General features: G+C 46.2%; 1 protein-coding gene across 1 annotated transcript in view; it reads right to left on the bottom strand.

Annotated features, from left to right (window-relative positions):
- Positions 1–291: 291 nt before the first annotated feature.
- The window catches only part of LOC144104952 (uncharacterized), a 51,518-nt gene continuing 25,773 nt past the window's right edge, over positions 292–26,036 (bottom strand). The window contains exons 8-12 of the mRNA XM_077638181.1: positions 25,147–25,268; positions 19,583–19,691; positions 15,525–15,686; positions 9,611–9,733; positions 292–768 (exon numbers count right to left, since the gene is read on the bottom strand). Of these exons, the coding sequence (XP_077494307.1) occupies positions 619–768; positions 9,611–9,733; positions 15,525–15,686; positions 19,583–19,691; positions 25,147–25,268 (666 nt within the window). The 3' untranslated portion in view covers positions 292–618. The remainder of the gene's footprint in view (positions 769–9,610; positions 9,734–15,524; positions 15,687–19,582; positions 19,692–25,146; positions 25,269–26,036) is intronic.

Raw genomic sequence — 26,036 nt, 5'->3', positions numbered from 1 at the left:
ATTCTTTTGGTTTTATACTGTCCCTACCAGTGCAGTCTATTTTCAGGTGCTGGGAACTTCGTTCTTGTGTTACAGCTATTGGAACACAAAAGCTGTTGTTAATTATCACCCGGCAGCATCCGGATGCGCTGATATCTGACTGACACGGCATCTTAAAGAAAACTAACGATACTCACCCCCGGTTGCCTTTATGGTCTTCGTTTCTAATACATACTAAAGAAAATAGGCTTTTGGAAGGATCAAAGTCATATGAAAACCACATTTATTTAAGGCCGACTTAAGATGTGTCCTGCTAAGAGGGCTCACCACAGAAGATAACTGTTCAGAAAACTTATTAGACGTGATTCCATTAAAATATTACAACAGAACATTTCGTGTTGTTGGCCGCTGGCTAATAATATTTTCTTTTTCTAGCATATTCGAATATTCTAGAATATTAAGGTGGTGCACAACACCTCATTTACATTTCGCTTGGGCCTTCATGATATGCAAGTAAGAGCAAACATCATATTGCAACTCTGTTCACGTATATATAAAAGAAGAAATATTACATCGGAAAATAAAAATACAAGCCAGCATCGTGGTTTTTTTTTTCTCTGCTGCGCGCCGGCCGTTGCGTCAAAACATCAGGTACTGCTTGATGACCTTCAAGCGGGCGTATGCGGATGCCAGGGAGCAGTTGTTGATGTAATCGTCGTAGTCCACGTCGTACAGCGCCCAGCCGTGCTTTTTCGGAAGTGGATCAAAGGCGGCGAAATACATCTGCATCTGAGTTAAATTAGACAATAGAGCTGATCAAAACAGAAAATAATGCCTTCGCCAACTGTTTGTCAACATTATCACCACTACAGTCTGAGCTCACAGGTCACCGATCTCTAACCTGGATCTGACCAAGCCTCGAACACATTACCACAAAAAGCATTGAACCTCATCCGCTTACCTGAGTCTCAAATCCGCTACATTTTCCTCCTCTAAAATGAAATCGTTTACTCTAAGCGACCGTCACTTAAGTGCTATCCATTATTGCATCTCCACTCGTGTCTTTCTTCCTGATATCACCTAAGATATAATGAACTGTCTCTTCTTCCTACCCCAGTTACCTCTGCTTTTGTGCTATAAGTTACCGAATTCGTTCTCCTTTCAGTAAAGCGCAAGACTTGTTAAATAAGATTTCAAGCCTTTTCGTTACCTTCCTCATTCTTTGTTTATAAAGGAGTCAACTGGACAACCAATACACGGCTATTATTGCGGAAATTTGCATTCGGTGCGATTCCAGTCTAGAGGCAACAGCCCTAAAAAGAATCTGTCGGAGCAAAGGCGAGGAAGAACCAGCTCCAGCAGCGTTGAGGTTCGAACTGTTTATATGCGCTGCTCGCTCTGCGGCAGCCGAGCCCAAATTCCTCTTTCTTGTCGGGCGCCGCGTGCCAAGGCCTGCGAGCCGAGCGCGGCGCGAGGGGCGCTACAGGGCTCCCCCCTGTAGAGCGAAACCACAGCATTCGCGAAACGGATGTGTTTGGAGGAAGCTGCGCACAATGGTGGCGCACTCGAAGCGAGAGCGAGTGTAGGGCCGACAGGCAGAGGAGTGACAACGTAGGCTGGTTTGAGGCGGCCAGCAGCCGCGACGTCTTCACGGCCATTGATGTCTAACGTGAAGGCCTTCTGCGCACAATGGAGGACGCGGAACGGTCTATCGTAGGCCGGCGTGGGGGTGGATAGACGTAGTCACGGCGTATGAAGACATAGGTGCAGGAGGTCAGGTCCTGGCTGACGAACACGGAATGAGGGTGACGGGCTGCAGGGCTGACAGGAGTAATGTGGCGAAATGTGTTGCGTAAGTCCAGGATGTACGTGGAAGCGTCATAGATTAACGAAGGGGAGGAAGGAGAGAAGAATTCCCCAGGGAAACGCAGGGGAACGCTGTAGACTAGCTGAGCAGAAGAGCAGCCGAGGTCAGCCTTCAGTGCCGAGCGAATACCCAATGGGACGAGAGGAAGGTGGTCGGACCAGCGTTCCCTTGGCTGATAAGTGGTAAGGGCAGCCTTCAGTTGTCGATGCAGACGTTCCACCATGTCATTGGCCGAAGGATGGTAGAGGGTCGTATGGATGTGGCGAACGCTCAGAATATTGGCAAGAGCAGTAAATAGGGCCGACTGAAACTGGCGACCACGGTCGGTGGTGACTACATACGGGCAGCCGAAACTAGAGACCCAGCCGGGCATGAAGGCCAAAGCAACGGTCTCGGCTGTAGGGCCTGCGGATGAAACTGTCCACACAAGTGAGCGGATAAGAGGCCCCACCTGATAACGGGAGTGGTTCAACACTGTCTTTAGAAACGTGGGAAAACCGTGCGTCAGGCGGCCGAAAAGGAGAGGCAGGCTTGACGGCATGCCGGTTAACTTTGACGCGCTGGCAGTGAAGGCAAGTTCGGGCCCAGTGGCGGACGTCGGCGTTGATGCTTGGCCGAAGGAAACGAGATGTGATCAGCTTCTGCGTAGCACGAATACCAGAGTGGCTCAGGCGGTGCAGTGTTTCAAAAATGGTGCGACCGAAAGCCAATGGTATGTAGGGGCGCAAGACGCCAGTGGAACGGCAGTGGACAGTCGGCGAAGGACGGACGTGGCTGAGGAGCGAACATGTTGCAGCTCTGGATCATTGCGCTGTGCAGCCTCTAGCCCCTCCATGTCCACTGGTCATTCGGACGCCATGGCACTAACACGGGAAAGCGCATCAGCAGCAGAATTCTCCGTGCCATGGACGTGACGGAGATCAACTCCGACATAAAACACAGTTGGCTGATCTGGCGTGCAGTGTAGGTGTTGTGATTCCTTTGGAAGGCAAACGTCAAGAGCTTGTGGTGCGTGATGGCGTGAAAGTCCCGGCCTTCCAGGAAGTGGCTAAAGTGCTGGATGGCGAGGTACACAGCGAGCAATTCTCGACCGACGGCGATGTATTTAGTCTCAGGTGGCTTCAGCTGTTGGGCGAAAAACCTAGGGGCTGCCAAGTAGAGACGTATTGCTGGAGAACTGCGCCGACGGCAATGCTCGAGGCGTCGGTGACTAGGCGCAGTGGAGCATCAGAAACTGAATGTATGAGCAAAGTACGTCTGCGAACGCCTTCTTGGCAGCAGCAAATGCAGCGGCAGCGTCCTCAGTCCACTCAAGTGGCGCAGCAGAATCTTTTTTCTTAGCCAAAATATATGTCAGAGGCTTCAGGAAAGAGGCGCGCTTCGGGAGAAAGCGGTTGTGAAAGTTCAGCAGGCCCAAGAATTCTCTCAACTTTTTGAGTGACGGCGGGGGGGGGGGGGGATCTCGAATGGCTTTGACTTTGCTGTCGAGAGGAAGAATGCCCTATGGAGTGAGAAGGTGTCCGAGGAACTCTATAGTAGCTACGCCAAAGAGGCTCTTGTTCGGGTTGATGAGGAGCCCATATTCATCCAGTCGGTGGAAGGGGGCGCGCAAATGACCTTCATGCTAAGTACCCGATGAACTTGCCACGAGGAGATCATCGATCTAAGCGAACACGAAGTGGAGGCCTCGCGTAACCTCATTCATAGCTCGCTGAAAAGTCTGAGCGGAGTTGCGCAAGCCAAAAGGGATCCGCACATACTCAAAGAGGCCGCACGGTGTGGTGATGGCCGTCTTCGGAATATCAACGGGCTCCACAGGAATTAGATAAGCGTTCACTAAGTCACTTTTATATAAGATCGTGCACCCAGTCAGATTTGATGTGAAGTCCATTATGTGAGGAAGTAGATAGCGGTCTTGTAAAGTGTGAGCGCTGAGGGTGCGGTAATCTCCACATGGTCTCCAGTCACCCGGATCTTCCTTTGGCCTCATGAAGTGGCGATGCCCAGTTTCTGGAGGAAGGGCGTACTATGCCGTGTTCCAGCATGTGTTCTAACTCATGTCGAGCGATAGCGAGGCGTCCTCTCGACAAACGGTGAGGGCGAGCAAACACCGGAGTTCCCGATGTCACGATGTGGTTAAGTGACCAAGTTCTTCACCGGTGACTCTCTGGTATGTGGCTTTGTGAGGTTGAGAAAATCAGCCAGAACATTCGCATACGGCCAAACAGGGACGAGAGCGCGAAGCCCCGTCGTCGCAGTGGTGGAGAGTACGCCGTTGACGAAGAGGTGCGGCTGAGGTCTATGAAGCGATGGGCTTGCATGTCGACGGCTAGGTTGAAGAAACTGAGGAAGTCCGCGCCGATAACAGCTTGCGAAACGTCAGCGATAATGAAGATCAAGCGAAACGTGCGGCGCAATCCGAGGTTAAGCGTCAGGGACCGTAGGGCCATACGTGCTTATGAGGGAGGTGTCGATCGATTGGAGCGGGGAGGTCTGTTCGTTGCTACGGCGATCTGCCCAAGAGGCCGCTATGAAGCTGGCTCGTGCTCCCGTGTCGACCAGGAAAGCAGTGCCAGTAATCTTGTCCGAGAGGTAAAAGAGGCGTCATGTCCGTCCACCCGCAGCACTTGCCACCGCCAGTGGCCGGTCGCGGCGTTTCCCGACCTGGACCACGGGTGTGTGCACTTGCGCGCAGAGCTGCCGAAAATGCGGTGGTTCCAGCAGAGAGCTGAGGGAAAGGTGGTTGGCCGCGCGTCGAATGGTTGGGATTCCGGGGAGCAATGGCATGGCCTAAACCCCGGCGGAGAACGGCGCGGCAAAGGCGCGAGGACATCGAGCCGCCTGGCAAGAGCGTCAAGTCAGCATTCGATGCTGGCAAGCTGGGAGTCTGCGGCATTTGTTGGAGGCGGACTGGCCACAGACCTGACGTTGGGGAGCCGTGAGGAGTCCGCAACACGGTCAGCGAGTTCAGCGAGCTTGTCTAATGTAACATCACCCGCAGCTGCGAGGATAGGGACCGTGTGTTGGGGAAGGCGCTGTAGAAACAAGTCACGCAGAAGTGGGTCGTGCTGAGCAGCCTAGTCTCCCAGAAGCTGGCGCATGCGAGGGAAGAACTGCGAAGGGCGGCTGTCACCAAGCCTTGTAGCGATGAGCAGCTGCTGGACTTAGATGCCCTCGGACGCTCACTCGCGGCTTATGATAGCCGCATTGAACGTGTCGAAGGGTTGACCCTAGCCCGGCGAGCTGATGACGTCCACTAAGTCCTCAGCGACGTCAGGAGGCAACGACGACACGAGGTGGAGGAACTTGGTCTCCTGGCTGCTCATACGTCGCAGCTGGAAATGAACGAGCCAGGTGCGGGGGCTATTGGGCCAAAATGGCGGCAAGCTGAACGGCTCGAACACGGCCACCGAGGCACCGAGAGGCTGAGCTTTCGGGGGCGTGTCGCCGCCGGTAGACAGGGTGGAAGAGCCAGCGGAATCCAAGCAGGAGGATGGGGTTGCGTGTTCGAAGGCGGCTCGCCGAATCTGTCGGAGCTAAGGTGAGGAAGAACCAGCTCCGACAGCGTTGAGGTTCAAACTATTTATTTGCGCTGCTCGCACTGCGGCGGCCTAGCCCAACTTCCTCTTTCTTATCCGGCGCCGCGTGCAATGGCCTGCGAGCCGAGCGCGGCGTGTGGGGTGCTACAAATTCATGAGAATAAAGCAGCCTGCACAGCCGTGTACAATCATCTTTGGTTTCATATGGTGGAAAAGCGAAAGCTAGGTTTCACATCCAACGTAAGCATTTCCTCTTATGTGTGCGGTGCGACAACATTGAATTCACAAATTCAGGCTACAGCGAGGCTCACATGCCTTGCTTTGAGGATTAAATCTGGGAGGACTGTTGGACGTAGGCTGCGAACACTACGTCGCAGACATCTTTGTAGTGTTTGTTCGTTCATTCTTCACAGCTGCCTACACGCCGCTTTATCGCTTCGTTCGCGATGCAAGACGCGGCCAGATTTACCTCAATCGATCGCATCCAGGTGGAGCCGATTCCACGTTGTTCCAGAATCTAGAAAATTCTCGATCAGCTAACGATTGACCACGGCAGGAAGTGGCGGGGATCCTGTTGCGCTACCGCCGATCACGCTTGCTTCTGCACCGCCGCCGAGTGATTCAGTCCATTGTGGGCGCAAGTCAGCCAAATAAGAGTTTTGTTTAGACGTCATGTTTGCTGTATTTTCACTCTCCGGATTACAGTCACCACTTTGTGACATCTGGTGCAGGTGCTCGGAAACCGTGCATATCCGGACACCCCCTTGAAGTCGTGACACCTAACCTCTGCGCGTCGCACCGGAGGACGGACCACCAGGCTCACCAAACAAAACATCGCCAAGGAGAGGAGCCAGTTCGGGACCCTCCCGGACTGCACGCGACAAAGGATAGACGCCGCAACGTCTACCATGCCCTCGTCAGAGACGTCGATCCCAATAGTCCTGCAGCCTCCGCGGACGCCGCCAAAATTCAATGGCTCCCCAGGCGAAGACCCTCGGGAATGGTTGGACCAGTTTCAGAGCGTTGTATCTTTCAACAGTTGGAACATGGCTGCTATTGAAGACAGAACTGTTGAGGACATTCACCAGTGTGGTCAGGAAATAAAGTGGCGAATGACTCCTCGAGTCCAGGATCCAGCTTGCGATCAAGCTCATGCACTGTTACGTGGATGAAATGAAGCGCCTGTTTCGCCGCGCTGATCACGATATGACTGAGGAATAAAAGTTCAGTTTTTAATGCTCTGGGTCAAAGAACGACTCTTCCATAGCCTCGTCCGCCAGTCGGCCAAAGCCATCCAGGAATTCATGCAAGAACCCTGGACCATTACGAAGACCCTCAATGTCCAGACTCAGCAGTAAAACCGCCCTGCTTATGTCTCTGCAATTTGTCCACATATGATGACCACCACAAGTTACAGCTTTCGGGAACTTACCCACTAAATCATCTGCGAGGAGCTACGGTAAATGCTGCCATCCTCCGCACAGACGCAAGCAGCGGCGCTCATGGATGCTGTACGGGAAGAATTGCAACAGGCACGTGGCACTCCGACGGCCATAAAATCCTAGGCCGTGACCTGCGCCGCTGCAGTACACACACCTCAGCCCCAACGACAGCCTCTACATGTTCTCAGATGTGCACCATGTCTTCCAAAACGCCGCCCTCGCCCACCCAACCTACGAGCGATGCTCAAGCCCCTGGAAATGCAACGCCTGGAGGACCCGATAACCGGCCGTTGTGCTTTCATTCGGGTGAGGCGGGCCATATTCTTCACCACTGCCCATACCGACGTGTCCGTCTTCGAGGATTTGCCTTTTACACACACATCACGACCACGCTTCGGTCAACGTCCGCAAGAAATCGACGAGTACACGCCGAACGGCCTTTCGCGCTCACATCGTCGTCAGCGTCGCGCGTTGCGTCACCACGACGCAGCTACGCAGCCGGGGAACGAGGAAGATCTGCTAGCCCCGTAGAAGAAACTAAAGGCAGCAACTTCTGGAGGTTACCAGTGAAATTCCGACGATCCTCCACCTACCACGCTCCATGAAGGTGCTGCACCTGTTACACCGACACCGCACAAAATGGCAACCTCGAAAACAACGCGAACCGCCTTTAAAACGACGTCGCCACCAAGAAAAGCTTCGATGGCACGCCGTACCCACGATTCACATACGTTACGAACCTGTCACCCGACTCCAAGGGCGAAGTGCAATGCCTCCGCCAAGACATGCGACTTAGAAGTGACCATCGACGGCCTGAAAGTTACCGCCCCAGTCGACACGGCAGCCGATAATTCAGTGATGAATGCAACATACGCTGCGCAACTGCGGAATGTCACAAACGCCTGGGACGGTCCAGAAATTCGCACCGCAGGGGGCCACCACCTCATTACGACATCAGGATTATGCACAGTGCGAGTGAGTGTCAAAAGACATACCAATCCTGCGACCTTCGTAGTACTGTAGAAAGACTTCCGCGAGAGATACTCGAAATTGATTTGTTTAATGGGCATCAGGCGATAATCGACCGATGTCCCAAGCTCATTATGATTTCGATGGACGAAGAGATACCTTCAATGACGACCATGGAGCAGCGTGTTGCGCTGAGTGTCCTCGATGAATAAGTAAGCGTGCCACCCCGCTCAAGCGTCATGGTAACTGTAGGTTCCAGGGATGCTAAGAACATGGAAGATCTCATTGAGGACAACACAGCAATGCTTCTAGAGAGAGGAACCGGCATCAAAAGTGGCATCGTACATTTCTGCAACGGGCAAGCCGAAGTACTGCTGATTTCAGCGAAGACTACCGGCACTTTAACAGAAGAACGACGATTGCTTTCTACGACGAAATATTGACGTACGAGACTCCTTCGCCCTCTCCGACCCATCCGCAGAAGATTCGCCTGACCAAAAAAAAACTCGCCCACTTTCGACATCAACCCAGCACTGCCCCGGAACAGACAAGACCAGATCCGCAATCTGCTTCGAAGCTATAGCGAGTGTTTTTCACCATCGCCGAAGGTCCGACAAACGCCAATTGCCAAGCATCGCATTATAACCGACCAACAGGTCCGACCTCTCCGTCAAAGCCCCTACCGTGTGTCGCCGCGAGGACGACAAGTCATCCGAGACCAAGTGGAAGAAATGCTTCACGACGTCGCCATTCAGTCTTAAGAGAGCCCATGGGCGGCACCGGTTGTTGCAGTGAGATAGAAAGACAGGGCACTCTGATTCTGCGTTGATTACCGCCGCTTAAACATCACGAAGAAGGACGTTTACTCGCTCCCCCCGCATTGACGACACACTGGATACGCTCTGATACGCCAAGATTTCTCATCGATGGACCTTGAGAGCGGCTACTGGCTCATTGTGTTCTTTGAAAGAGTCGCGAGAAAATCACATTCATCACTTCGGATGGTCTGTTTGAGTTCAAGGTGATGCCATTTCGTGTCTGTTCTGCTCCAGCGACAATTCAGCGAATAATGGATAGAGTGCTGGCGGGCCTGAAGTGGGAAATTTGTCTGCTATATTTAGATGATGTTGTTTTCTTCGCCCGTGACTTTGAAGAGAGCTTTGAGATCAGAGAAGTGACACTTTGCCTATGAAGAGCTTCTATTTTTAGGCCACGTCAATAGCAAGGTTGGAGTACGCCCGGACCCGTAGAAAACAGCTTCTATTGAACAGTTCCCACCGCCGGCCAATAAGAAAGCAGTTCGCAGATTCCTCTGACTGTGCGCATATTACAGACGATTTTCGAAAAACTTTTCACGCACCGCCGAGCTCATCACGTGTAGGGCAAAGTTGCAACGGAGCTAGTTTAACTACGGAAAAAATACAAGGAACATGTATTTTTGGTCGCTGACCCTGTTTAAAGTCGCGTTGTGTTGGGTTTTCTGGCACGGATGCAACTAAGGCCAATCAAGCGTCGAACACGAGGTTTAAGCTGTGCAAAGTGACAAGTGCTAACGACCAAACAGGGTAAGGACACGTGAATTCTGAAGTACGGAAAAGGATATAGCTCAGGTAAGCGGAGTTTGTCACGAATTTCGTTTTTTTCGCTTCCTTTAAACTTTGTGTAGGAGTGTTCCACATTTCTCTTTGATGAGCCTTAACATTATGCAAGCAATACCTGTGCACTGTGCAAGTATTTTTCTGTTTTCTGCTCAAAATTTCTGCTTATTTTGAAGAGAAATAAATAATGTAAGGCATCGTCAAAGGCGTACATACCTTAGTCAACATTGTGTCTGTTGTGTCGAACGTGATGAGATCCTTGTTTTTCGGCCACCCCGCGTACATGTGGATCGTGGATGGACTAAACACGGGCTTCTGGGTAATCAATTTGTCGCAAACCTGCGTGAAAGCACAAATTATATTGAAGTTTGGGTATGGCATTTTGGTCGCTACAGCGTTACGGCGGGTGTTCGGAAACATTGGTGAAATGCCATTATGACATATAAGGGTGCACAGTAAATTATTATGCTAAAAATTGGGTAAATGGGTGGAAATTAAAGGCATTACCGTAGAGCTGCGAGTGAGGCACCCTACCTCTAAGCAATTCAGGCACGTTCGTTCGGCTTTGCTAAAGGGAGACCTTGCGTGTATTCTGACGTATCACGTGGTCGAGCATGCCTACTGCTGTCTGCTAATGAATATGTGCAACTAGAAAGGGCAAATACATAATATTAGGTTGCAAATACCCGTCTGATGTGTCGCGTCATACACTTCAGGCGCAGCATAGATGTCCTCCCAATTTTATCCTTCCCCAATCGTCTTTATTCTTCAGGGGAGTTAAAAGAACTAGACAAAGAAAACTGGCAGAAATATTATGCCTTAAATAGAAAGTATGAGGACTGATGGACGATATTTCCTTATCGCAACTGAAAACAGCGTGCGCAGATAAAGAATACTCGACAGTGGTGAATACTAACCAAGCAGTTCAAAACGCAAGAGTAAACCTAACGTCAACGGTTTCACGCCAACCTGCTGCCCTGTATAAACGCTTATAAATTGCAGGAAGCCGAGAAATATTAGGCAGAAACCCACGCGCTATTTGGTGCTTTGATCCGCGAATGTACACCACAGCACTCCGAGCTATAAGATGATGCCAATATTTACTTTCCGCAATGAATGCTGCAATATAAAGCTTTTAAACATTTCTGAGACTCACAGCAGTACCCAGAAAGGAGGAAAGACTCATTGTCACTGGCCCAAGTGCTATCCCTTGGAAGAAACCACAGAAGGCAGCAAAGAGTCGTTATTATATATATATATATATATATATATATATATATATATATATATATATATATATATATATATATATATATATATATATATATTAGCAGACGAGGCAAATGAAATGAGGGGCTCGTTTGACAAACATATTAAGGAAGCCAACAGTCACCGAAACCGAGGTGCATAGGGGAATGTTTTCTATTTTTATTATTTTTTAAGGCCAATCAATTGGTTTTAAAGAAAATTACTTATAAACCAGCAGAAAAAACAACCATGCCGCCGGTGGGATCCGAACCCACGACCTCCGAATATCGCGTCCGGTGCTCTTACCAACTGAGCGACGGCGACGGCTGTCCAATCTGCTGCTTTCATGGGTATTTTTGTTTTGCGTGTAAGCGAACCTTAAGAGTGTTCACCAGCGAATACCCACGAAAGCAAAACATTGGACAGCCGTCGCCGTAACTGAGTTGGTAAGAGCACCGGACGCGATATTCGGAGGTCGTGGGTTCGGAACCCACCGGCGGCATGGTTGTTTTTTCTGCTGGTTTATAAGTAATTTTCTTTAAAACCAATTGCTTGGCATTATAAATTTAAAAAAATAGAAAACATTCCCCTATGCACCTTGGTTTCGGTGACTGTTGGCTTCCTTAATATATATATATATATATATATATATATATATATATATATATATATATATATATATATATATATATATATATATATATATATATATATATATATATAGGTGCATAGGGGAATTTTTTTTTAATTTTTGTTAATGTGTAGTGCTGACCAGTGGGATAATAATACTTAGATTAATCTATCGCTTAAAGAAAATTACTTATAAAGCAGCAGAAAAAACAACCATGCCGCCGGTGGAGTCCGAACCCACGACCTTTGAATATCGCGTCTGGTGCTCTTACCAACTGAGCTACGGCGACGGCAGTCCAATCTGCTGCTCTCGTGGGTATTTATGTTTATTGGGTGTAAGCGAACCTTGAGAGTGGTCACCAGCGCCACCCTCGTCCATAGCGGCGGACGTAGCACGTCCTGTGTTACCGCGATTGTGACTTGGAATGTCATCTAACGGCGAGGGCGGAAACTGTGCGAGAGCCCTCTTATGCTACCTATGGCATCAAGACTGCCAGAACCGGGACCCTCGTTAAGCAATTAGCAGACAACGTTAAGGAAATGAGGGACTCGTTTGACAAACATATGAAGGGAGCCAACAGTCACCGAAACGAAGATGCATAGGGGAATGTTTTTTTTATTTTTTGTTAATGTGTAGTGCTGATCAGTGGGATAATAATACTTAAATTAATCTATCGCTTAATGAAAATTATTTATAAAGCAGCAGAAAAAACAACCATGCCGCCGGTGGGGTGCGAACCCACGACCTCTGAATATCGCGTCCGGTGCTCTTACCAACTGAGCTACGGCGACGGCTGTCCAATCTGCTGCTCTCGTGGGTATTTATGTCTCGGTTCGGGCAGTCTTGATGCCATAGGAAGCATAAGAGGGCTCTCGCAGTTTCCGCCCTCGCCGATTGATGACGGTCCACGTCAGTCTCGCGATAATACAGAACGTGCTACGTCCGCTGCTATGGACGAGGGTGGCGCTGGTGAACACTCTCAAGGTTCGCTTACACCCAATAAACATAAATACCCACGAGAGCAGCAGATTGGACAGCCGTCGCCGTAGCTCAGTTGGTAAGAGCACCGGACGCGATATTCGGAGGTCGTGGGTTCGGACCCCACCGGCGGCATGGTTGTTTTTTCTGCTGCTTTATAAGTAATTTCTTTAAGCGATAGATTAATCTAAGTATTATTATCCCACTGATCAGCACTACACATTAACAAAAATTAAAAAAAAACATTCCCCTATGCACCTTCGTTTCGGTGACTGTTGGCTCCCTTCATATGTTTGTCAAAAACGAGTCCCTCATTTCCTTAACGTTGTTTGCTATATATATATATATATATATATATATATATATATATATATATATATATATATATATATATAAAGGTGTTGCTTCATCCATGCTTAAAATCGTCGGACTGCGCACATTCGTTGCTTTTGTGACAAACGATGGCTTGCAAAACGACTCTTTGCTGCCTTCTGTGGCTTCCAAGGGATAGCACTTGGGCCAGTGACAATGAGTCTTTCCTCATTTATGGGTACTGCTGTGAGTCTCAGAAATGTTTAAAAGCTTTATATTGGAGCATTCATTGCGGAAAGTAAATATTGGCATCATTTTATAGCTCGCAGTGCTGTGGTGTTCAATCGCGGATCAAAGCACCAAATAGCGCGTGGGTTTCTGCCTAATATTTCTCCGCTTCCTGCAATTTATAAGCGTATATATATATATATATATATATATATATATATATATATATATATATATATATATATATATATATATATATATATATATATATATATATATATATATATATATATATATATATATATATTTAAATGCCAAGCCAGCATGGCAGGATGGTGGCCCGTGCTCCCTTTAGTATTGGATGCAGCCACAACAGGCAATACATGCAATTCTATTTGCTGAGGCTCGTAGCCGTTATCACAGACGCACCATCCAATAAATTTTTGTTTATATTAACAGTGATGATTGAAAAAGTGGGCCCGTCCTGACGCGCACAGAATTTCTTAGCATGTGCAAGAGGCAGTGCAGTGCTACGCACAAGGACTGCACGAAATGCTGAGAAAAGACGCACTGCTTTTTTCTAAGCGCTGTTACTTCTCGTTCCTGTTCGTTGCGTAGCTTTGCTGCTTGTTATTAAATGAAAAAAAAAATTGGCGGTGGTTTAGCTCTGGTTAAACCTGGAGTGACGCGACAGCTACAGCTAGCCGAGTGGAACTTGGTCACGTGACTTACCACGTGATCAGCCATGGCGCCGCGCCGCAGGCAGCTGCTCTGCGCCACGTGACCAACCACGTGACAGCGTGGCGGCGCAGCCACAGGGTGGCGGCGCTGCCACCGCCACGGCGCCGCCCCGCTGAAGGCTCGAAATGCTGCCGTAATGTAGCTATCGCTACAAAATATTGGCGGTGCTTTAGCTCTGGTTAACCCTTGAGTGGCGCGATAGCTACAGCTGGACGAGTGGAACTTGCTCAATTGAATTGCAAAGTCACTCTTTCGCCGCTGCGTTTCGCTGGGCGCTCCTTCTTCATCTTCGTCCTACTTGACACGGTGCATGTGCACAGCTGTTGCAGCTCGGTTTCGCCGGCGCGGCGGCACTCGGCCCAACGTGTCTTGTCACGTGACCAACCACATGGCCGTGGAGGCACCGCCACGCCGTGGCTGCGCCACCACCGTCACGTGTTACCGCCACGCTGAAGGCTCGAAATGCTACCGTAATGTAGCTATCGCTAGAAAAAAATGCGCTTGGTGAGATAAATGTCTTGTTCCAGCACCACAAACGTTCAATAATCACAGAATCACTGGCTTTCTTTCAGCATAATTTACAGAGCGTTAACATGACTTGGGGCATTCAGCTGTTTCACTCCGTTCTTCGCCGGCGCAAGCACATGCCAGATGTAGGACGACCTTTAAGTCTTTGCCAGAACTTCATGCTCTCCTGATTGAGACCAATAAAACTACCAATATCAGGACTAGTTATATCATACTGTCGCCCTGCTCTACCATTTTTTTCGCTGACATGGCCTATAGCTGACAGTCGCTAATGAACGTACTTGTGTTTTGAGCATTTGTAATGTTACAGAGGAAGAACTTGCAGTTTTGCCTGCCGGAAATGAGAGATTTTAGCTGTGCTCTTACCCGTTCTCACAAATAGCCTAGAATTCTTGCGTATGCGCGGCACAGAATATCGCGCGCAGGTGAATACCTTGTCCTGTTCCACTGATCGACAACTTTACGTCACGGCGGTGATTAGCACGTCGGTAGGGCATCGCAGAATTTCTAGTGTTAGGCTTATATGTTTTTAGGCTAATAATCAAGGTTTAAAACAGAGGCAATGTTTCAGATATGGTCTATTATGCCTCGATCTAGTCATTTGACTTTATTTGGTGCCTTATTATGCATTACCTTTGCAATGTACATCCCTGTACCGCAGTGTACTTACTCAAAGATTTGAAAACAGCCGTTCGAAATTCTCCAAAATATAGAACGCATTCTGCCGCCATCTCAATCTTTGAAAGCACACTAATTTAAACAATCGCCAGATCCAAATTATCTGCGTCCTAGCATACTCCTCATCCACAGAGAGAGAAGCAGCCCACAGGTACGCCCGAAAATTTATTGACTGGGCGGTCGGCTGCCCGTGCCATAGAGAAGCAAGGGAATGTGTGCTAACATCCCGAAATTACCACGTACTATCGCAACAGCAGTAGTCACTACCAGAACCTGACACATTTAACACCAAATCCCAATAGTTGTCTGGAGACTACTCCAACACCTTCCTCAAGCCCTGCATTAACTCCATTATTTTCCCAGGACAAAGCTCTCCCAAAGGCAAAGTGCGTCTCTACGAAAAAGCCACCCTACCTCATATGGTTACATGTGCTAATGTGGGATATCAACGCCCACTTTACATAGTCCTGGAGGACTTTCAGCTCTCGAAATCCGAACAATGGGTGGCCGCGTTGCTCAGCTGCGACTCGAAGAGACAGCTTTGGGTAGAGAGACTACCAGCGAGGTCGCCAGAGCCTAACGTCTCGTGGTGACCTGAAAAGGCCTGTCCACCCACTATAATCTACTCGGGAGACTATTTTTAAGTTAAGTTAAGTTAAGTTGAGTTGAGTTAAGTTTCGCCACTAGCACGAAAACATGAAAAATGTTTTTCTCGCAATTCAGGCGCCTAGCTACTTTCAAAGGCACTCGCCCTCTCCACATCGGTAAAGAGGTGTGTATCAGTACCTGGCTATAAATCACAGGGGTCGAGTAGGTGGTTTGCCAGTTTGGCCTCTTCGCGTCCCAAGTCCCCGCGGTCTTCCACGAGATAGCCGCCATGGTGAAGGACGGCATGGCGGTCACCGTGGCACTTATGGTTGTTGCCTTCATCTTCTTCAACGCTTCATTCTGCAACGGAAGGAAAAGCCAATGAATAGAAACACATTACCAGATAATATTGAACGCTTAAATTTTTGAGCGCCAGAGCAGAAAGCATAAATGCGCGAATTGCTTTTAATACGAAACGCGAGCTTGAAAAGAGCGTGGAAAATACAAGATGCATAAAAAACCTTGTAGGCATACAATAGACGTTTATCTGCCAAGCGTTAAGAGCGACCAGGCAGTCGTATTATCGATCTGACAAGTGCTGACGAAGAAATAATTTTGTGTATATCCTGGTCATTTGCGAAATAACGCAGAAAAAACACGCTAACTTTATTGTCCCTGACATAGAGCAACGTTTTGGTTGTACAAGAAGTTTTCAGTGCACGCGCTCTAAGATGAGCACGAGCAGCGTTGCAGTATACGAGTGTGATGCAGGAACAGAGCGCGATATTGTCACGCTTGATGAAAAGCTGTGCAATGCCTTAAAGTGGTTGCGGTGGTGACTGTATTATCATGATATGACGAAGAGCAGTGAAGAGGCTCAGGTGCAAACCACTGCTGTCGCCACAGACTTGTTTGTTCACTGCCACATCTTTTGCACAATTACCTCAACCGTATTCACGCCGCCAGTAAAGCTGTCAGAAACATTTGTGTTAAGTACATATTAGAATGTCAGGTTAATTAAATTAAAGAAAAAACGCGCAACAAGAGAAGCTGATGTAGTAAGAAGAGATAGGCACAACACTTGTGCCTTTCTAATGCATGGTTTGTTTCTGTGGTCCGCACTCTCTTGCATACGCTGCAAACTGTGACCTGCAGTGCAAACTATTTTCAATGCGCTGAATACCCAGGAATCTAATGTTACTTGTTTTTTCTGGTAAGCAGCTAGTCAGCCGAACCTTGCAGATGTTTATCTTCGCCTCTAAGAGTAGACCGCGGTAGGTTTTACAGTCCCTTTTGCATGGCATAGTAACTTAGTTCTTAATTCGCATACCCATAATTACACAAGCCAGCATCACTACATATCTCTAAGACACTTCACTAAGTCAAACACAACGACATATTCACTAGGTCCTTCGTTGCGCATGGGTAGCGTGGCTACGTAGAAGACTGGTTCTTTTTGGTCTACGAAGCCCAGAAAAAAGTAGCACTCTTTAGGTAATCTTAAGATAATTTCTTCACACATTTACGAAAACTGAGGTACTTACACAGGAATCAGGGATAAAATCATCGTGACAGACGATTACACGGCATGTTCCAGCTTTTAAGGCCATTCCTAATGGGCAGATGTCTGAGTTTCTGTGTAATTTCGGTGCGCTCCTTAACTACTAACATGGCACTTCATAGAAATCAGTTGTCTTTTAAAGCGAAAAGCTTCCCTACGCCAGCTTTTAGAGCCGTCCGCGGGGCCGCAAGTTTGACCTTGAATGTAGCTGGAGGTCTGTGTGGCAGCAACCCAAGCAGCACAGTTAACTGGCACAATATTGCCACAGGATGGTTCCATCCTCGTCCTTTTTAGGGCCGGCATTTGCCAATGCGGTTCCAATGTTGGGTCAGTTATCTCTGTGCTGCTTGGGAAGCTTCACATTGAATGTAGGTAGACGTCAAACCATGAGCAATGGCGCCTGTCTCCATATCTCGGTGGACACCCAAACCGCGCCCGTAAGGAAAGGTAACAGAAATGAATATTGATTTTAAGGGAAGGAGATAAAGCCTGTCTCACATATCTCGGTGGACGACCGAATCGCACCTTAAGGGAAGGAAAGTGAAATAAACTTTGTTTCAAGGAAAGGAAAGGACGCCTTTCTCACAAGTGGTCGAAATTATTACGGAGTGCTCCACTACGGAGCCTCTATTTCTTTCTTCTTTCACTCCCTCCTTTACCTCTTCCTCTACGGCGCGGTTCAGGTGTCCGCCGAGATCCGAGACAGATGCTGCGCCATTTCCTTTCCTCAGAAACCAATTATCATTTAGAGTCTTGTATGAGCGCATTTAACGTAGTTTCGAAGAACGCAAGATGTTTACCAAATAAAAAATGCCTACTGCTGTGTTGGTGACAGTATGACTATCTATGGAAACCGCCAGTCGCTCAAGCACAAACGTAGCCAGGGAGATGCAACTTTTCGCTTTCGACTATGGTTACCCAAAGCGAAACCACCAGCAATTTTTTGAAAGTATAAATAAATTCAAATTGTATGCATGGAATACAACCTGCGTGAGCTGCATGACGGTAAGAGTTGAGAGCGATATTTGCTATAATGTCATGAATACAAGCAGACCTAAAGAATTGAAGCTCTTAGAAGTTCTTAACAATCAGCACAAAAAGCTCTAGAATCAGAATTTTTGGTATGCGGTGATAGGCTTCTTAATACTTGGGGAAGATGGTGCATTGTCAGTGCACTGAAACAGTGGTAGAACCATTTTTCAATTCCTGAAGTACGAAAAGATTTTTACAAAGTAGTGCGCATCCTTTTTAATCGCTGCGAAGAGACTGCCGATTGGTGCAGTGAAAAAAGCGCTAAACGAAAGGAACCGACGTACATAGGAGAGAGCCACAACTGTATTGCCTTTCAAATGCATGGTCCATGCTCTCTTGCACAGCTGCCAACTGTGACACTTGCCACTTAGTGCATTTCGATATAGGAATCTGAGAGAGAAAACTATGGTGAATGCTCTTAATACCCTGAAATCGTGGCCCAAACCCACAGCGAAACGCCGCTCTTTAGCAGCATAGCAACTTAATTTTCCTTCGAATTCACCTCTTTACCTGACCAGAACATCTACCTTCGTTCCGCACTCGTGTCTTAAAGCTAAGTTGTAGACTCGACTCATCTCAGTGGTATTCACCTCAGTCATCATCCGAACATCTACGCGCAATGTAACACAATCATTCACTGGTCGCTCCTACGCCACCTTCTTCGTGCAAACTTTCTAATATCATCCTGCCACATCAAAATCTGTAGGACAGTGCTTTGTTTGCTATTTTCTGGAATCTTCAGTTTCAAAACAGACACTAGACCTAAGGCAAATACACAACAACACCTGCTAGGGTCCCTTGTGTTCGTTTGTCGTAGATGTAGTGTCTATCTTTTTAAACCGTTAAGAAAATCATTCCAGCGGGCAAATGCCAATTAGCCCAACTTAATGATTTAACGAGGTTTTTCTGCGCAAGGTCATTTTTTCCTCACTTCAAACAGGACTTTTCGAAATAGGGTTTGTTCTCTGGCGAAGTTTTCTCTCGGTTTCTTAATAGTGCACTTATTTAAGATTTCATAATCGCGGCGCTATTTTTATTTTCAGTGCAAGCGTTTCGTTAGCTCCTGAGATTCTGCTCCGAAGGCGAGTATTGACAAGAATGTTCGTTATTTTTACCTAGAGGGATACCGGTAAGCAGCTATTAATAATGTGAGAGTGAGATCGCAATATACGCACTCCTAGCCTTTGGCTTGGTTATTTCTCAAGATACAGTCGGCGGTCTTCATGCATGCAGGTTTAATTCCTAACCACATCGTGATTCACTGCCTACGTCATAAATTGCACCCTTCCAGGCTGCTCAACTGTAATTTTGTTATTGTGCAAAATAACTTTCAGGCCGACAGATATTCCTTAACTGTTCGAGCCCTCCGTCCCGCTTTGCTGTCATCCCCTGAGCGCCACAGCCGTGCTCACCGAAAAGCTGTTTTCTTTACTTTGCTCTTCTGGGGTATTTCTAAAGGGCAAATCGGCTTTGCGTTTTAGTTCCAACTTTTCCATTCCAAGATAAAAGAACAATGTCTTATCAGCACAAGTGCACAAGCTGCACAGAAGATTTTGTGCACAAAGTTCAGCTCAAGAACCTATTGAGTACCAAACATTGTGGGTCTGACTTCAGACGCTAACGACGTTGCCGGTTTCGCAAAAATGGCTCGCACAGAACTCACCAGCGAATGGGCATGGTTGCTTTCCCACTCGGAGGGCCCCATTGAGAAAGAATTTGGTGGTATTTTGAACAAATGCGTGACTGCAATTATAATAGTTATCGGATATTGTCTGAAAAGAAAGGAAATGTTTCATATGAAGGTACAAACAAATAATTCAGTTCGGACGGTATTAACTTCTCAAGAGAATCACTGAAAAAACCACATGATTAAACAAAGTCCGCCATCGTCTGTAAGACGTTGAATTATCGAGCGTTAGGTGTTTGGTTTACTAGATAAAGAAAGCGAAGAAGAAAGCGCCGCTCATCTCGAGAAACGGAACGTAATACCCTTTGAAACGGGTGGATTGCCACCATGCTCGGCTACACGTGCACTCACGCCGCCTAGAGAACCGATCACCGCCTAGCGCCATCTATCAGAGTAATTACGATGCACGTCTGCCCATTGTCCAGTTGCACCCCCTCAAGATACGTCCCAAGCGAAATTTGCTTCATTTGGGGGTCAAGCTGGGCTTAGAATTCAGCTTGTGGCGCTATATGGTAACGCTTAAATTAGTAATAGCATTTATACCATGGTCACCTATTATTTAATTGTGGTTTTATTTCCACACCTCAACCCATGGGATTATATTTGCCTAGCAAATTCGGTATACAACTGTCCCCGGATGGGTGCCCGTTGTTGTCGGAGTAGTACGTAGTGGAACGAATGTATACATGTATAGTGGTCCCATAACGGGGCACTTTTCCTATCTGTTTTAGGATAATTTTTGGTGAGTGCAGGGGAAAGTGATGAGAGGGCATAACCAGTTTTAATGGGCGCTATATAGGATCTGAGAAACTGAAACTATGCCGACGTTTCCTCCCTTGACGTCATAATCACATATTTTCAACTCTATCCACCATATTGGACCGTGATGTCATCATAGGCACGCGGAATGCGGTTTCTAAAATGCTATTCTGGATGGCGCTACAAGTCTCAATGCTAGATACGCTTTTTTCTAGTTGCAGCCACCGATGGCGCTTTGATCTCAGGGTGGTAGGAGACTTCACGAAATCTCGAAACGTGATGAGTAAGACCTAACGCTCTGAAAAAATCTTAGCGCAATCAAGAGACCCGACAAAGACTGAGGCGCAAGAGCACTCACAGGCGTTAGGCAAGAGTGGAAACAGAAAGCTAGGCTTTTACGGGTGACCCATAACGTGAAAAAAGTCATCTGTTCAGTTCTGGAACAAAGCTGCGTTAAATTGATACACTGGACAGTGTACGGTCCTTCTTCAATATTTTCACTAATAATAGGCCTACTAGCGTGTTTCCGTCCTTGTTTGTTTACCTTTAACTGCTGAAGGATGACATTTTGGTGCACATATCTACTGTTCTTGGCCTCAATAAAACTTTTGGCAGCACCATGTTTCAATGGTTAATGTCCGTCGGTGTTCTTTGCACATTTTATGCGCTAAGTTAATCTTAAGCATTCATCAAAACCATTCGCTCAGCGACATGCTTTAATGAAATGGGAGCTTTTCTATATAAACACGGCAATTATCTTTGCCAGGAGAAGCCTGCGTTTTATGCCATCGCGTCTTCTCTGCCGTGTTTCGTAAAGCCTTTGGAGGGAGTTCTAATGGTAGTGGCCAACATTCTGTCCTTTGCATAATTCTGCTAGCCGCATCGCTAACATTTATACTATGTGACTGGTTTGAATGCACATTAAGGTATACTAAGCTTGACTGCACTTGTCCCGAAAATGGCCACCATCTCTCAGCCTGCATCAAAAAAGCAACTTGCAATGCATTACCAGGAGTTCCGGAAGGCGGCGAAGATTGCTTACTTGCTCGCCCATTACCTCGTAAGCCTATGCAGTAACAAAGCCCACCAACATCAAGCACTTTGAAATGCCGTCTTTTTATTGTGCGTGGTGCAGCGTTCGACCAACCCACCGAGAGAAAAATCTTGAACCTGTAGATGCACGGGGCTGTAACGTTTGAGTACCATATGACGCGGCCATGTGTTCAGTTTCGGCGCTTTCCTCTTTGATATTGAAGAATAGGGCTTCAATAATCAGATAGATGTGTCCGTGTTCGATTTCTAAGCGCTGAAAATATCAATTGCAAAGCGGAAAAGCGCACTGAATTTTAACTATCTTCCTAAGATCCAATTATTAAAAACTTAAAATGCTTCTGTAACTTTTGTTCGGCTAATCACTCAGCTGTACCCCTGATGTAATATAGAGAGGGTGCACCGCAAACGTATGAAAATGCAGTTCATTGTCCGTTCTATAAATTTTTGGAAAGAGTGCGAGTTTTCCCATTCAAGCATCATAGGCCATAATGATGCACTGGTTGGCAGATATCCCACCTTTGAGAAAGAAGTTATAACAATCCATATACGTTGAACAGTGATTTCTGATAATTGTAGCCTTATCTTCTCTTCCATAACCGGAGATGCTATGCGGGCTTAATCGCTTCGGCGATCGACTGCTGACGCTTGTGTGCAATACGACGCTATTGATGGTTAAGTTATCCGCAGTGATTCGAAAATAATAATACTTATGACTTATTTGTATCGTGTTTCTGACCACTTTAGCTTAGCTGCCATAGCTTGTGGGTGGAACTGGGTAGTCAAGCGAAAACAACGACTTAGAAATAAGAAAAACTCTATAAAAGAAACAAAAAAACTCAATGGAAGTACTACATTTTCTAAAACAAAACCATCAACAGCATTTGTAGGGTGCAACATATAGAGGGCATATGATTTCATACAAAGAACCAGTATCCCTGCAAAGTAAAAACACCTTCAGCACGCAGTTTGACTGCGTTGAGAAGCCTTGAAATGTCAGAACATGACCGGGAGACTATTTCCTGTTTTCCTATAGGACATTTGTCTACACTAAAAGTCACAGAAGATTTTTGTTAAATTAATTATATTAACTTCACCGCAAAGTTATCTGTATTAAAACATAAACGATTATATAAGCATCCGCTTGTTCTTGCAAATGTGTTATAAATACAGGGGCAACCAATTCTCTGACCAAACAAATTGGGTGAGAATCGCTGCTCTATATACTTATAAAAGCATTTCTTACTGCTACATTAAACCAGCATTCTGCAAGAAGTGGCAGCCATATGAAGTCTGTTCGTCATGGATGAACTTGTTCACTATGCTCTTTGTGTCGTGCGCACTTTAAGTTTCGATTTTTAGCTATAATCGGTTATGATGGTCAACTTATAAGATGAAGCGAAACCAACAACGGTATGTGCATACCGTAAAAGAGCTTCCTCTTCGCATTTGAAATATTGATATACATATGAATTGGAGAAAAAGACTGATGGGGAGAGAAAGAAAACCCTTAAATGAAAATCAGACTTAAGCAGGCATAAAAAATTCGCTGCCATTGTAATATGCATCGGTGATGGACTTAGGTGTAGAAAGACAAAGAGAGAGGCGGAGAAAATAAGATGTTATAGTTTTTTTCTTCTTATATTTCATAAACTCTTGAATCAACCGATGAACGCGTACAGCTGCTTATAGACCAAAACGCGATTATTTTGAGCCTACCTCTATATGTAGTTTGCGGGGATGCGTGGCACTAATAATAATGCCCAGGAATTTCCATGCTGTACCACCCATTGTTCATACCAAATTCACTCTGGACCAAGTTAAGAATATATAAACTCAGATGTACAGGAAGGCTGGCTGAATCTCTATGCCGGGTACAGAACAAAAGAAAAGCACCCTTTTTTTACTAAAACAATTAGGGAAATATAATGCAATGGAGTCGGTATATTATATCCTTTTTTACAACTACACCGGCTTCATTACAAGTTTTGCTAAAAAAAGAATAAAGCCTCTTATTAGCGTATACGCATAATTTGACTTGTAATGTGCCCAAGTTAATATTATAAGACTAAACAATAATCTAATTTTGAGCGTAATGACATGAAATAACTCAGCGTTAATTGTACTCGAGAACTCTTACCAGTGAAGTTGCACTGTGATTTCTGGGTATTTTTGTTTATAAATGATTGATAAAAAGTTAAATTTAGAACCTTTCTAGTAGCCGTCCCTCAGAGCCAATGTGAAGGGTCGGAGCTTTACACCCCGCATACGTACTGTATTACATTACTGCTGTAATAGAAACAGCACAGTGTAGCTTAAGTGGGTTGTTATTAAGTGGAGAATTATTGTTTTTAGACTTGGAGAAATCATCTGAAAAGTTTCCCCGTAATAGCCTTTTCTCGCAACTTTAAAGCCTAAATCTTCATGCCCTATTCTGTAACTGGTTGCGTAGAGTTTTGATCTTCCATCATCAGTTTGTTTCCGCAAACAATCCCTCTTCTCCGCTGTCTCCTGTGGTTTTTAGTGTACCTCCGGGTTCCCTTCTGGGCCCACTTCTCTTCTTAATTACATCAGTGATTTCTCTAATGATATAGCTTCTAACATACGCCTATTTGCTGATGGCTGGGTTATATACCGGCCCATTAACGATAGCTCAGATGCCCTCATTCTTCAATGCGATTTAGAGTAGAAAACCGGTGTGAAACATGGTAAATGCCTTTAAATATCGTCAGAACAGCAATAATCTCTCTCCACTGCCGCAGTTCTTACATAGTACTCACGTATTTTTTAGGTAGCTCAGTAATATCCTCTGTAACGTCTTATATATATATATATATATATATATATATATATATATATATATATATATATATATATATATATATATATATATATATATATATATATATATATATATATATGTAGATGTTATTTTAACACAAATCTTTCGTGGCACTCTCGCATGGCGAAAATATCAAACAAGGCTAATCGCACATGGCTTTCACCGGCGAAATCAGAAATTTGCCTTCTCTTTCGTCGAAACCCTTGCTTACAAATTTCATGTATAGCCCAAGATAGAATATAGGTTCTCAGTTTAGGACCCTCACCAGACAGATTTAACCTTTCTAAGTCCGTCAAAATTATGCAAAACTGCGCAGGTTGATTTACCTTTTATGACTACTCTTCCAATATAGTGTCACAACATTAATAACTATTGCAAATCTTGCCAATCTTGAAACACAGTGTAACATGGCCAGGCTACTTCTGTATCAAAACTTCTACCTTTCTCGAGTTGATAACATATCATATCTCCCGCTCACCGCCATTCATCCCGGACCAGTCATTCCAAGTCTGTATACCCTCCGCACGTGCGCACGTAATCGCACCTTAACTACTTTATTTTCTGCAGACGTCAGAAGGCTGGAATGATTTGCCTGAAGAAGGGTACACCACTCCAGTGTGACGAATTTCTGGACCACCATTGAAAACCCCCTGTGAAGCTGCCTGCCACTCATGAGAAACCCCTACACACGTGTATCTGAGGACTAAACAAAGAAAGTGAGCAGAGGACAACAAGTAAAATTGCAAATATTGAACAAACATGATAAGCGTGAGCAGATGCAGCCACGATTGACCGGATAGTGTTGAATGATGTGCAGTTTACTTCCCATCAAGTTGTCGCAGCAGCCGCCATCGATCGCCTCCGATTAACTTCTGGAAGGGCCACCTACTTTTGAAGGTGTGTAACTACGTCGTTGAATTTGTCGAGGTCGCGGGGCGCTTGAAATTGGAATCCGAGAACTCGCTGCCCGTTTTTTTTCGAACCCAGGGCATCCTGGCGGGTCTTCAGCTCCTTGAAAAAGATTGCAGAATTTCCACGTGAGCAGCACGCCTTCTCCAAACAGAAAAAAAAAATTAACACAACCAACTAACGAAGAAAAGGGAAGGCTGCTTTTAGCGTCGAGAAGAAGCGTATCCCTTTTGTAGAAAGCAAAGCATTCCTTCGAATATATAGGGTATGCCACACACATAGTCAAATGCATTAGCGCTTGAAGGGGTTAATTCACAGGCACCTCTCATGAAAATGATGTCCGCGTTAATCCGCATGTTCTCGAAGTGCAGGAGCTACGATAGTTCTCCTTACTGCTGGCACATGCTGCTTACTTTCACTACGGGTTGATATCCTGTAGAAGTATGCTTGTGCACAAATTATTTACGTAACAATTTGGCTACAATGTATTTCTACTTATTTTGGTGATGGTTCATTTAATGTTGATAAACTACACTTTGTTAACAGAGCACTTACGTCCTTTATCCTCCTTATTGACAGCCATGTTTCGCGTTCAAGATTTAAAATGTGGTTGTGGGAAATAACACGCCGTACTTTTCGTAGTAGAGTTCGGTGCAGACAAGTGGGTATAAATTGGCCATAATTATTTTGTGACCAGGAAAAGCAACCATCATATTACTGTTCGTCAAGGCTCTTTAATAGCGTCTCATTTACAACTGCCTTTTTCGGTACTGCGCAAAGTACAGGGTAGGTCGAAGGTACCCAGGCCACAGAGTCTCCTTTTGAGACTTGGACTGAGGCGTTTACCACACCTGCAAAGCTTGAAATCTC

Source organism: Amblyomma americanum, chromosome 9, assembly GCF_052857255.1.
Source record: "Amblyomma americanum isolate KBUSLIRL-KWMA chromosome 9, ASM5285725v1, whole genome shotgun sequence".
In the NCBI taxonomy this organism is placed as follows: domain Eukaryota; kingdom Metazoa; phylum Arthropoda; class Arachnida; order Ixodida; family Ixodidae; genus Amblyomma; species Amblyomma americanum.
The sequence above is the reverse complement of the archived record's forward strand: the minus strand, read 5'-3'. Positions and strand labels throughout refer to the sequence as shown.